Genomic DNA, 13,834 nt, shown 5'->3' on the forward strand with positions numbered 1-13,834 from the left:
TAAATGAACACATGTTTTAGCAGTTACATTTTGAGTTCCAATCCATGGGGACAATGTGTAAATCCATTTCTGGTGTCCTCCATCGCGATAGTGCTGGAATAGTGCTAAAGGCGGCGTAAAACCATACTAACTCGCTAACGTATTCCTCCCCCCCCAGGCTCTGAAGGAGGAATTGGTCTCCATCCTGCAAGTTGTGATGGAGAAGGTGTCTGAGTTCCGGGAGGAATTGGAGGGGAGAGACGTTAGGGACATCAGTGCGGGGGAAAAGGCAACGTATTTGGAAGCAGTGAAAAAGGCCTCCGGGCAACTGTGGAGCTTCGCCATCGAGGTGACTGCAGCCAACCAGCCTGCCACCAGGAGGAAGAGGTCTACAGGTGGGTGTCAGGTCAACATCACTTACTTAAGGCCTAGATCGAAGATCAGTAAAAGGGGAAAAGGAGGAATTGTGGGTGTTGGTGTGGATGTGGGTGTTGATGTGAGTGTGGGTGTTGATGTGGGTGTGGTGTCAGGTCAACCTCATTTACTGTAGGCCTAGATCGAACCTCAATAAGAGGGGAAAAGGAGGAACTGGTTGGTGTTGGTGTGCATGTGGATGGTGATGTGGGTGTGGTGTCAGGTCAACATCACTTACTTAGGGCCTAGATCGAAGATCAGTAAGAGGGGAAAAGGAGGAATTGGTTGGTTGTTGGTGTGGATGTGGGTGTTGATGTGGGTGTGGTGTCAGGTCAACCTCACTTCCTGTAGGCCTAGATCGAACCTTAGTAAGAGGGGAAAAGGAGGAATTGGTTGGTGTTGGTGTGCATGTGGGTGTTGATGTGAGTGTGGTGTCAGGTCAACCTCACTTCCTGTAGGCCTCGATTGAACCTCAGTAAGAGGGGAAAAGGAGGAATTGGTTGGTGTTGATGTGGGTGTTGATGTGCATGTGGGTGTTGATGTGGGTGTGATGTCAGGTCAACATCACTTACTTAGGGCCTAGATCGAAGATCAATAAGAAGGGAAAAGGAGGAATTGGTTGGTGTTGGTGTGGATGTGGGTGTTGATGTGGGTGTGGTGTCAGGTCAACATCACTTCCTGTAGGCCTAGATCGAACCTCAGTAAGAGGGGAAAAGGAGGAATTGGTTGGTGTTGGTGTGGATGTGGGTGTTGATGTGGGTGTGATGTCAGGTCAACCTCACTTTCTGTAGGCCTAGATCGAACCTTTGTAAGAGGGGAAAAGGAGGAATTGGTTGGTTGTTGGTGTGGATGTGGGTGTTGATGTGCATGTGGGTGTTGATGTGGGTGTGATGCCAGGTCAGCCTTAGTTATTATTGGCCCTGGGACAGTGGTCAATACAGAATCACGAAAACAGACAGTATAACCTTAACAGCAGATAACGACAGTTTCTTGAACTCTGCATCGCATACAGTCAGATTAGTTATATCTGACTCTATTTATTATTGGCATACAGGCATAAAGTTTACTTTATTTGCCAAGCATTGTGCTATTCATGAACTCGTTTGAACTTGAACTCCAATCAGATAAATTAAATATGATATTATAGAGTATTGGCTCGGTGCAAAAGCTACTCACTTTGCAAACATTATGCCTGGACCTTTATATTTCAAAGCAACATGCTCAGCATTAATCAGATATATTACATCTGGTTTTTTATTTCGGCAAGCCTTGGTGCTGCCATAGAGTTACTTCCCTTTGCTTTCATTGTACACCTCGTACAGGCTTCTTTAAACAACAAAGTTCACCATACCTGTTCATGCCAATGTGAATGTACCTATTGTGCTGGTGTAAAAACAGATGTTGAACCATTTTACCGCCACATACCTGGTACAAAATGAAACTGTGTTTCAGGTTCTGGCGACTGCTCGACTATTTCTGATTTCGGTAGCAACTTGGACTTCCTGACAGACACCCAGATCACCGGTGTGCCTCCAGCTGAGGTTGGAAATTGTCTTTCTCAGTTGTCTACGACGGCCTGGAACACGATTCAGTGTGCAGCACTCCGTGATCAACTACTACACGTCAGTATAACATTGCCTAACATCTGAGCATCACAGATGTTATCTTGCTAACGTACAGATAATGTGAGCTTGTGAATGAAGATTGATAGAATACGTAAAATGTACTATCAACGTTAAAGGAAGTTATGTCCGTTAAAAAGTATTGTGTCAAAACATTGCTTGCAATGCATTCAGACATATCTCAAGCGCAAGATACAAATATCAAATAGGTATCATTCATATTGAAATAGCTTCAAACACGCCTCATTCACAGTGGTAGAACATTCAATACCGCTCATTCAGCGGTAGTTCAAATATAGATCGTGCACATCGATAGAACACCAAATATAGCTCATGCACATCGATAGGTCATCACATATAGTTCATGCACATTGGGAGAAAATCAAATATAACTCATGCACATCGGTAAAACATCACATATAACTCATGCACATCGGGAGAAAATCAAATATAACTCATGCAGGTTGGGAGAACATCAAATATAACTCATGCAGATCGGTAGAACGTCAAATATAGCTCATGCACATCTGTAGAACGTCAAAGATAGCTCATGCACATCGGTAGAACCTCAAAGATAGCTCATGTAACAAAGTAAATCATCCAACACCCTTCGTGCACTTCTCTAGAAATAAGAAACGATGTTTTTCTGATCTGACTGAGTCAGGTTACCTTCAGGCACTGCTTTATCCTACAGGCGGACGCTCTCGGCGGCTCCGTCGACGCATGGGGCAAGTCAGACGTGCAGGCTCTTGGTACGATGGTGGACTGTCTGACGTCACAGGAGGTCCAGTCCCTGGACGTGGACGATGAGGTCATCCAAGCGTTGGGTGCCGTGGAACTTGCTAAGGTATGTCACGAGTCACTGGCTTGCCTGGTCATGGCTAATATAGTTACACGCCACCATGTAATCAGAATTACTATAACTTCGCTTTGGCTAATATTCAGGCATACACTGCTAGGAGAGTGGACACTCATACACTGCTAGGAGAGTGGACACTCATACACTGCTAGGAGAGTGGACACTCATACACTGCCAGGAGAGTGGACACTCATACACTGCTAGGAGAGTGGACACTCATACACTGCTAGGAGAGTGGACACTCATACACTGCCAGGAGAGTGGACACTCATACACTGCCAGGAGAGTGGACACTCATACACTGCTAGGAGAGTGGACACTCATACACTGCTAGGAGAGTGGACACTCATACACTGCTAGGAGAGTGGACACTCATACACTGCCAGGAGAGTGGACACTCATACACTGCCAGGAGAGTGGACACTCATACACTGCTAGGAGAGTGGACACTCATACACTGCTAGGAGAGTGGACACTCATACACTGCTAGGAGAGTGGACACTCATACACTGCTAGGAGAGTGGACACTCATACACTGCCAGGTTCGTTGGCACTGACATACTACCAGGAGTGTTGGAAAACACATGCAGGCTGTGTCGTCACCTGTAACACCAGTGCCACCTGGCATCTCCCAACATTTGTCAGCTTTCAACACAAAGTACTACCCATTAATCATTGCAGTCACAGTAACGACACCAGGTGCTGACCTACTTAAAGTCCGTGGTCAGTATCGTGGAGTTTTCAACCGTATTTATCACAGCGTGCGAGCTTTAATGATGGAGACACCAAGTTTACCACACAAAAACTACCGACATGTTACTATGTTACTAATAAACCCAGAACAACGACCAGAACAAAGCTGGGATTCGAACCCACGTTTGTAAATTTCTCGCATGCCGAACAGACATCACTCCACAGGAAACTGCAGCACTATATCGAGAGCCATCATTGTATGTCCCAATGTCCCCAAACTCTTTTATACTTAATTGATCTTACCTTTTTCTTTGAGTGGATGAGGATATATTCTGAAATACATGGTTGCGTTGGATCCTAGGAGTGTACAGTATTAGAATAAAATGTTTGTCCCGAATGGAATCTTTATGTATAATAATGTCAGGATAATTCGAATGAATCGTTGGTGTCTGTGTCTCAGTCAGCCGATGTGATGGTGGCTTACCTCAACAGGACGGCAGCGGATATTACAACGCTGAGTGATGAAACTCTGGGCGACATGGGCAGCATGATCTGTGGCTTCTCATCGTCTCAGATTGGGGAGATGCAACAGACAGCTGTGCAGTAAGTTTACGACATATACCTCAGCCAGTAAGGGAAGATCCACATTGCTACAATTGTCCTAAGCAGCATATATTTGCCAGAATGGGCGACTCAGGACTCAGGAGCGTGTGCTGCAATATGCGACTTGCTTAATCCGTGATTACTCAGGAGTGTTTGTTACACTAGGTAGCTTAATAGCTAGGGTGGTCAGGAGCGTCTTGCTACAGTAGGCAACATACCAATCGGATGTTCAGGAGTTCCTGACACAATAGTGAGTGAGTGAGTGAGTGAGCTTTACGCCGCTTTTAACAATATATATGCCAGCCACGTCAGGGCGGGGGACACCAGAAATTGGCTTTACACACTATGCTGATGTAGGGAATCGAATCCGGGTCTTCATTGTGACGAGCTGACGCTTTGACCACTAGGTTACCCCAACTCCCGGCATCTTAATACGAGGGGATGTAAAAAAGTAGTGAGCATTACTATATTCTCTATGTCCAGTGTTTGTAAAGTTGCCATGTTATTGTGAAGTATTCCTTAGCGCCCTTTCCAAATTTACACACATGTGGGTAATTTGGTTCCCGAGATATGAGTCATCACAGCACACTGGGGTATATTTGTAAAATAAGTGCAGAAAATGAAGCTGGCGCTTGTCTACAAAACATTGGGAGCTGACACTTGTGTGACCATTCAGTATGTAGCTTACACCCTTGGCATCATGTATGAATAGTGAAGACATTAGAATCAGTAATGTCCTAATGTGGGGGTGGTTAGTATTTCCAAAACTATATGTGATGGGAGCTGGAGGGCTGGCGGGGCGTACCAAGATATAATGTCATAACTACAGCTGCATTTATATCATTGTCGTGGTGAGGCTCAGTACTTTTTGACATCCCTTGTATAGCGGGCGTTTGAGAGTACCTGTCATATTAAACGAAATATCAAGCGTGTGAACTGACCAGGAGCGTTTGTGACAACAGGCGACTTAATAAATCAGGCAATCTGGAGTGCTAGCGGCAATATGCGAGATCATAAATTGGGTGATCACATGGCTAGAATATTACTTAAAAAGAAACTCAAAGAAAATGAATACAATCTGTCAGTGACACATGCCACATATGGTAGATCTGTGAAACGAATTCTGGACCAGATGCACAAATAATGGCGTACTGTTAATAACTCTTTACTATATCCATCAATGTGCCCCATTTGTGAATACTGAGTGAGTGGGTCAGTTTAGTTATGCGCTAAACTCAGAAACATTCATGCTATATGGCGGCGGTCTGCAAATAATCGAGTCTGGACCAGACACTCCAGTGATCAAGAGCATCAGTATCGATCAGCCCAGTTGGGATAAGTCAGCAAGCCTGACCACCCGATCCCGTTAGTCGCCTCTTACGACAAGCATAGGTTACTGAAGATCAGTTCTAACCCAGATCATCACGGGTCTTATGGCTATTGTGTCACGTACACTCAGGTGCCAAAATAAAGTTCACAAGATGGCCGCCACACCATTTCTAACCTGTATCTTGCACAACATTTTGAATCATTTTTTGTGAAAAAAATACAAACTGGCTTACCTTATATTGTCTCAGTATTTGGTAATGCATCCATTAGCTTGCATAACATGCCTCATTCTCTTTGGTAGACTGTTATACAGTGACTGTATGTAGGCTGGTGTCAGGGAGGTCCAAATGTTCAACACACAGTCAATTAAATCTTGCTTTGTTTTGATGAGATGCAAGTCTTTCTGAAGTTTGACTTTGATTGTTCTCCAAACGTTTTCTATAATATTACAGTCTGGTGATTGTGGTGGCCAACTCATGGTATTGATACCATTTCCCTGCTTCCAGTTTGTTGTCTGCTTTGACACATGGACTGGGCAATTGTCCTCTTGAAAAATATAACCTCTCTCTTGTGGTACTTTTGCAATAACTGGCCAAAGATTACTGTCTAATATTTCTATATATTTTGTAGAGTTTATGTGACCATCAACTGGCACCAGTGTCCCTACACCGTCAAAACAAATGCACCCCCAAAACATCACACTAATCTGAGGGGGTTTCCTGTCATTGTAGATTCCAAGACACCTAGGTTTCCATTTTTCCTGATTAGTGCGCCAGACAAAAACCTTTCGGTCCTTACCTATAATGACTTGTGTTTCATCTGAAAAAATTACTTTCCACCAGTCTTGATTCACTTTCCAGTGCAGATGAGAACGTGCAAAAGCTCGTCTTTTAAACCTGTTTACTGCAGACACTGTTGTTTTCTTCTTTACAACCCTCCTAAAATATCCATTTTCATGTAAACGACGCTGTATTGTTCTCTTGGATAGCTGAACAGTGGCATTTTCATTAAAAATTGCTGAAATGTCACTTAAAGATTTCCTTCTGTTAATTTTCACAATCCTCATCAGTGAGCGCACATGCCTTTCTGTTGACTTTCTCTTCCTTCCTCTTCTTTTAGGATTTTCCTTATCTTCTTGTCTCACTTTCCTCAAATATTTACAGATGGTGAACCTGTTTATCCCTGTTATCTGTCCTATTTTGCAGCCACTTTTTCCTTCTTTGGATAGTCTTGATATCAATTCTTTCTGATACTCTGTCAAACATTTGCCTCTGGCCCCCATCTTGTTCTGAGCAGACGACTTCCTGTGACAGTGAGAGTTATTCCCCTTTGTTTACATTTCCTGACAGGTGAACACCAAGACATGCACCCTGTGAAATTTGATCCCCCACTTTTGCCTATGAGTTAAGAAATCTTATTTTGAATCAAGAGGTATACTCCATGACGCAATACAGCAACCATTTTGTGAACTCTATTATGGCACGTATGTTACCAGCGCAGCAGCTAAGGACCTCAGCACGGTGAAGTGCATGGATACTGCTCAACTGACGGCCGTGGGAAACAAGATCGTGGCCGTGGAGGGGACAGACTGGAGCGGAAAGGATACTGCATTGGTTGGGGAGTTCGGTGTGTTTGCAGGTGAGTCTGTGAGGGAGGTCGACAGTGCGAACCAACATAGGGAGTCATGCTCTCTTGGAACTTGCCATGGAGGCTCTTGGGACCAGCATGGTTATTCCTGTGTTCTGTAGGCGAGTGTTTGGGAGGTCAATAGTGGTGTCTACTGGTGCACCAACATAGGAAGTTGTTCTTTCCAGCAACACGTCATGGAGGTTCTTGGGACCAGCATCGTTATCCCTGTGTTCTGTAGGCGAGTTTTTCGGAGGTCAATAGTGGTGTCTACTGGATCACCAACATAGGGAGTTGTTCTTTCCAGCAACACGTCATGGAGGTTCTGGGGACAAGCATGATAACCCCTAAAGTGCTGGAGGTGAGTGAGTGTGTGAGAGTGGTTTTTCGTCGCTTTTAGCAATATTCCTGCAATATCACGCCGGGGGACATCAGAAATGCTCTTCGAATACTAGGCTACCTCTACCCCTCTGTTCCATAGGTGAGTGTTTGGGAGGTCAGCAGTAGGGTCTGTTGGGAAAAATATCTAATGTTCTCTGAGTTTTGTCGGTTGATTAGTAAGCTGTGACGGTAAGAAGAGCCTTGAGTGGTCCTGGACATGTCTTCTTTCAGAAAGTAGCGAGAAGAAGCTCCCAGTTCTAGGTATCATGTTTGTATTGTAGGTGGACTTCCCCAGAACACTCTCGGCACATTCACCAATGAGCACATCCAGGAGATAGACCCACTGGCCATCGCTGCCATACCTCCAGCTACACTTGCCAACGTGAGTATACGAACACCGTTAGAAGAATCGATATTGTATTGCTCTCATCAATACTAACAGCCCCTAGCGACAGTGTTATATAATATCCGGAAGAAATTCCGTATTAAAATTACAGCATGAAGTTAAAAAGTTGAAATGAATTAATGCAACGTTGCATTAATTCTACTCCCGTGCCTTTTACCGACTGAACTTTATTTCTATCGAACCCCATAGAGGTATGTCCCGTGGAAGGCCCTGTACGAATATCCTGTAAAACAACAAAAGTCATGTGATTGGGGCCAGTTCAGCAAACACCCACAACACCGCGTGCGACAGTTTTCGATTTATCCATCGTTTACATTCCTTAGATAAGTGTTATCAGTTTGAAGCTGTTCTCATGGAAGTTTCAATCATCGATTTCAGGGATAACATGTATTTTATTGTATCAATAGAAAGGTAGAGTGAGTGCATATCTCCCAATGTATTCATTATAGACCAAAATATTGTCGAAAAAGCGTGACATTGTGCCTTTAAAATGTAAACAAGAAGACACAGTCATCAATATCCCCTGCAACGGTAAATTACTCCTCCTTATGAATATGTCTCCATAGTTATGATTATGCCAATGTTTTTGCAAAGTGGAAAGAGAGTATTGAACATATTTTATTCAGAATTGCAAAACTACCAAAAGGCACCAGTAAACCATCTGACCAATCTATGTGCAGGTTTGGTGAAGAAATATTGAAAGGTTTTACAGTTCTGCTTGAGATAAGACTGCTTCCACCAAATTCAGTCAATTCAGTCAAAGTCGAACTTGTTACTTGTTGCCATGGAAACACACACACACACATATATATATATAAAATATATATATGTATGTATGTATATATATACATATGTGTGTGTGTGTGTGTGTGTGTGTGTGTGTGTGTGTGTGTGTGTGTGTGTGTGTGTGTGTGTGTATAAAGGCACCAAGGTGCCAAGATTGGTGAAGAAATAGTGAACAGTTTTAAAGTTGACCTTAGGAAAAGGGCACACCCACCAATTTCAAGTCCAAGTCGAACTTGTTACCATGGAAACGCAAAAAAATATTTTATTAACAATTCCGAAACTACCAAAAGGCACCTACGTGTGTGCCAAGATTGGTGGAGAAATAGTGAGCGATTTTAAAGTTCTGGTCCGGAGAAGAGCACACCCACCAATTTCAGAGTCAAACTTGTTGCCATGGAAACGCCAAAAATATTTGATTAAGAATACCCAAACTACCAAAAGGCACTAATACACCACCAGATCTATCTATGTGCCAAGTTTGGTTAAGAAAATTATTGAATGGTTTTAAAGTTTTGCTCCGGAAAAAATAAATGTGCACGGACGGACGGGGTGCATTTTACGAGTACCCCAGCAAAACGCGTTGCGGAGGGAAAAAATATATTATGTCACCAAAATATTTAGAATGGTTAGAATTTTCTGTATGCTATACTTCGACGGCAGTGTACAAATGGCCAAGCCAGGGCCAGGCAAATCACTGACCGAAGCACTGAATTTGCCTTTTAATGCCTATGTGTTGGAGAATAAGCATTTTATATATCGCGCGAGGCTGTCGGTAACCCAAAATCTAGATGTAAGTTGAGTTACCGACATCCTCGCGCGATTTCAAGAATGCTTATTCTTAGACACATATACATTAATAAGCCAATTCAGTGCACAGAAATTTATTGGCACCATTAACGTTATTCAGAAGACTGCTTATTGAGGAAAATGATCGTCAAGCGACCTTCCTGCCTCCATGCATGTTTGGACGCTGGTAACGTACGTTGCTAGTATCACCTAAGGTGCAGCGAAGATATCATCTGTTATGTCCCCTTCACGTACATCATGTGTTGCTCTGAGCCATTTTTTGCGTCAAATCTGTATGGCCCAGCAAGAACACAAATTCCCTGTTTGTCAAGAACTAGCACAGGGCATGAATAGATATTACCTTAAATTTGCCTCCCCTGGAGAAGGGTTCTGTTATGTGACCTTTGTCGCGTATTTCACCTCGCCCAGTGAGATACTTGCTACGCTTTAGAGATGCTCTTCCTCCTCCCTTCAAAGGATGGATTGATGCGATGTATCTGTACAATGTTCCTGTGTGCTGTAGGCGTTCACGGCCGACGGGTTGGCGCAGTTGACGACCGAGCAGAGCAACGCTGTCTCGGATCTCCAAAAGCAGCAGCTGAGTGCCGCTCAGAAATCGTCCATCGACGCTTCCGCCTCCTTCAACGAGGTCCTCAGCATTGTGGACTCATTAAACCCAAATAACGGTAAGGCCATGTGATAGCTTCTTGGTGATAAACATAATGTAAGAGTATCCTCGGAACTCCAGTGAGTAAGTGAGTTTAGTTTTACGCCGCACTCAGCAATATTCCAGCTATATGGTGGCGGTCTGTTAATAATCGAGTCTGGACCAGACAATCTAGTGATCGACATCCTGAGCATCGATCTGCGCAAATGGGAACTGATGACATGAAAATCTTCATCACAATTCAGTCCTATGAAACAGCTATTTGGTGGATGATGATCTCGAGATTTATCTTTTAAAGTGGGACATTTTCGAGTTGAGAAGTGTGTTAAATCGGACTCAATTCCAAACCTTTATAGTTTGAAAGGGATATGAGTGACAAGTCTATGACGTAACACTATGATGAGTTGCATCACTTAAGTTCAGCTTGAGCGGCCATTATTAGGCCAGGATACATAGTAATGTGTTAATGTGCTGCATCAGCCATCCCGGGACATCTATCAGATTTCATTTTCTCTTTATGTTACAATCTAAACAAACCTACAGACATAACTGTATGATTATTGTTGCTTTTGCTTCTTTTCAGGGGCCAGTGTCCGCCATCTTAGCCTCGTTTTGGCTACGATCATGTCCGCAGGCGTGATTGCCTTCACATGGTAAACAGTTAGCTTCACATTGACGTCGTTGCTTTTAAGTGTCAACTGTTGGCCTCACCGAGGACGCACATCGTTATTAGTAGATAAACAATACAATATCCTGTGTCTAGTTTTTCATCTTTTTTGGCTAAGTTTTGTACGGCGTTTTTATCAACACTTTTTTTTCAAAACACAGATATTTTATTACCAAACCACGTGAAATACGTTATAATGTTCCGGTATATCGATTACCGACATTGTATGGGAATTGATGTCTGTAAATATGTTCAGGTAATTCCGTCCTATCAACATTCACATCTTCTGTGGTTGAGTATAGTATGAATTTTATTCTTCTCAACACAATGCAAAGGTATATCGAACCTCTCAGTAAGATGGTATTGACAATCACACAATTCTGAACTATATCCCAATTTTATTTAAAAGATATTTGTTTACATTGTTCACGATGTCCGTTCGTATTGTTGTATATATGAATACAGTAGAAATGGTTTCGGTGGATATGCCTTGCTCTGAGCAGCTTACGTTACATTTTCCCCCTGATCCGGTATTACATTTGACTATTTTGGTCTAATAAATGTTTATAACTCATTAATCTCTTGGTTTGTTTTTTGTCGTTAGTGGTCAAGTACCATTACTGAACATATCAAAACACATCAACAGACTCTGGTTTATGCTTCCGTTGAGATCCGGTATTGCCAGGTGTGTGAGTCAGTATCGTGTAAGTTATGCCCACATAGATTTTGAAGTTAAATGCTTTGTATTTAAGCCGAAGTTAATCGGGATGATTTTCTAAATGTTATTTCCCGGACGTAAATTGCATGTGTTACCGCGTTTGGGACTAGTAACAATTCATAAGAATACAGAATTATTAATCACAGAATAATACGTTAACACTGAATCAAATATTGAGCATTATATTTGGCCAAGAATTACATATGTAATGTTCAACTTATGGTGACAAAACTCAACATTCTGACGTAAACATTAACGTCGCTGTTTATACATATGCAATACGTATTTACATTATAGCATATGGGTGAGTGACAACGAGTTTTACGCCGCTTCTAGCAGCAACGTCGCGGCGGGGGGCAATAGACGTGGGCTCCACACAATGTGTCTATGTTGGGAGTCGAACCCAGGTCTTCGGCATGACGATGAGACACCTTAACTACATGTACTAGGGTACCCCACGGCCCTGTAGCAGATGGATGCGCATACACACGTAAATGCATGACAAAATTAGTGGAAGGACAAGTATAGGCAAATATAAAGCCCATATGTTTATGAAGTGTAAAATACAAAATGATAAATACAAAGGGTCTCCTTAAAAATGAAAACACCATGAAAAGTCAAATGCTTTCAACGTGTTTGACCAGAATACGCAGTGTGATGAAATATATGATTAGGAACATGGCAAGACTCCTCCCGATAATTGTTACTTGTTTGTAACAATTTAAACAAACTAATTCTCTTTAATGTACACATATGTAGGCGCACAAACTAAAGATAGATAACGATAATGTTTTCTGTCCTTTATAGCGAAATCTTTGTTAAGTCTGTGAAAACACTAAAGCTGAAATAAGCAGCTTGGAAACACGTTCTACACTATGGGAGTAACGCTTATCCGTGTGTGTGTGAGAGAGAGAGAGAGAGAAAGAGAGAGAGAGAGACAGTCAGAGTGTGAAATCAGTCATTTCGTCAAATGACTAAAATCTTCAGCCATTTCGTCATTTCATGAAATTTCATGTCATCTATATGTGGTGGACATGGGTTTGTGGGGTGTGGCTGCACTGGACGCAGCAAAAGGCTGATTTCACAATCTGACTGTAACATACCTACATGAAGTATACATTCATGGTAAGTGATCCAATATATAATCAACAGTTTAAACATGGCTGCATATAATATCTCTCACACACACTAACAAATACATCATCTGAAGATAAAATATCCGTTATACATACTATATATACAAATCACAAACAGCGTAGTAAAGTAAAACACAATTAAAGTAATATAATATAATATTGGAGTGAGTAATAGTTTTATGGAATCAATCTGGGTCTTCGATGCGCAAGGAGGATTCGTGGGAATGATACAAAAACAAAGCAAAATTGTATCTAAATGTAACGGTGTATCTCGTCAAATATGATTATCAAACGTACAAGTATAAATGGTATAAACTAAAAAAAATATTCATATATCTCCCCTCAAATTCAAACAAGGACAAATACTTGTGTATACAGTGAAAGTCACCTTCATTCTCATTCATCATTCGTGATGCCACAGTTGGAACTTCAAAGCAATTGAAGTGTTATATTTATTACACGTTGGAATTAGTCTGAAGTCATCAAACTGGTTTTAGAGTTCTGATTCGGCATCCCGCTGAAAAGGTAGGAGACAAAATAAACGCCCAAACCTGTCCCTTCATATGCATTACACAACTGTGACTTTTTAAAAAAAACATATATAATCTTAGTTTTGGCTGTTGAACATGGACTAAAAAATTGTTATCAGGCGACAGACTGAGAGACGTAGGGTTGAAAATGAACTTATAAAGAATATTCCACTGATCAAACAAAGATGACAGGTTTACTTGATTTATACATTAAAAAATATCATCTTAAAATTTTGCCACGTATAATACTGACATCATCATTTGAAATAAATGTAATTTCCTTTTGAAGTTCAGTATTCTTGCCAACGGAACAAGAGATCCCTCCCCCTTTCTCCTGCTATGAATATTCAAGAAACTAGGTACAATAGTTGTTTTGGGTTTTAAGCGTTAGTTTATATGTCTAGTAATATATTTAAAAAAATAATGATTAATGTAACAGAAGCTACCATTTCTCTACGGTTATGTGCAGGAAATGACAAAGCAATGATGATACATGTAACGACAACTACATCATTACAATTGTTGTCATAGTCAATAAAATTCTGTGTCTGAAAAGTCTCCACAACCTCGCTGCTACCAGTATGGCTCTAATCTACTCTGTCCATCAGGGAATAGAACACAGAAATGTAACC

The 13,834-nt window shown here is 41.8% G+C and overlaps 1 protein-coding gene across 2 annotated transcripts in view; it reads left to right on the plus strand.

The window, feature by feature from the left end:
* LOC137283508 (uncharacterized) overlaps positions 1-11,396 on the plus strand; it is a 30,864-nt gene extending 19,468 nt beyond the window's left edge. For both annotated transcript variants that reach the window (XM_067815047.1, XM_067815048.1), the window contains exons 18-25: positions 158-374; positions 1,846-2,015; positions 2,710-2,862; positions 4,028-4,170; positions 6,995-7,137; positions 7,788-7,888; positions 10,008-10,170; positions 10,735-11,396. In XM_067815047.1, the coding sequence (XP_067671148.1) occupies positions 158-374; positions 1,846-2,015; positions 2,710-2,862; positions 4,028-4,170; positions 6,995-7,137; positions 7,788-7,888; positions 10,008-10,170; positions 10,735-10,808 (1,164 nt within the window). In that variant the 3' untranslated portion in view covers positions 10,809-11,396. The remainder of the gene's footprint in view (positions 1-157; positions 375-1,845; positions 2,016-2,709; positions 2,863-4,027; positions 4,171-6,994; positions 7,138-7,787; positions 7,889-10,007; positions 10,171-10,734) is intronic.
* The last annotated feature ends 2,438 nt before the right edge of the window (positions 11,397-13,834 follow it).

Source organism: Haliotis asinina, chromosome 5 (genome assembly GCF_037392515.1).
Source record: "Haliotis asinina isolate JCU_RB_2024 chromosome 5, JCU_Hal_asi_v2, whole genome shotgun sequence".
Lineage (NCBI taxonomy): Eukaryota > Metazoa > Mollusca > Gastropoda > Lepetellida > Haliotidae > Haliotis > Haliotis asinina.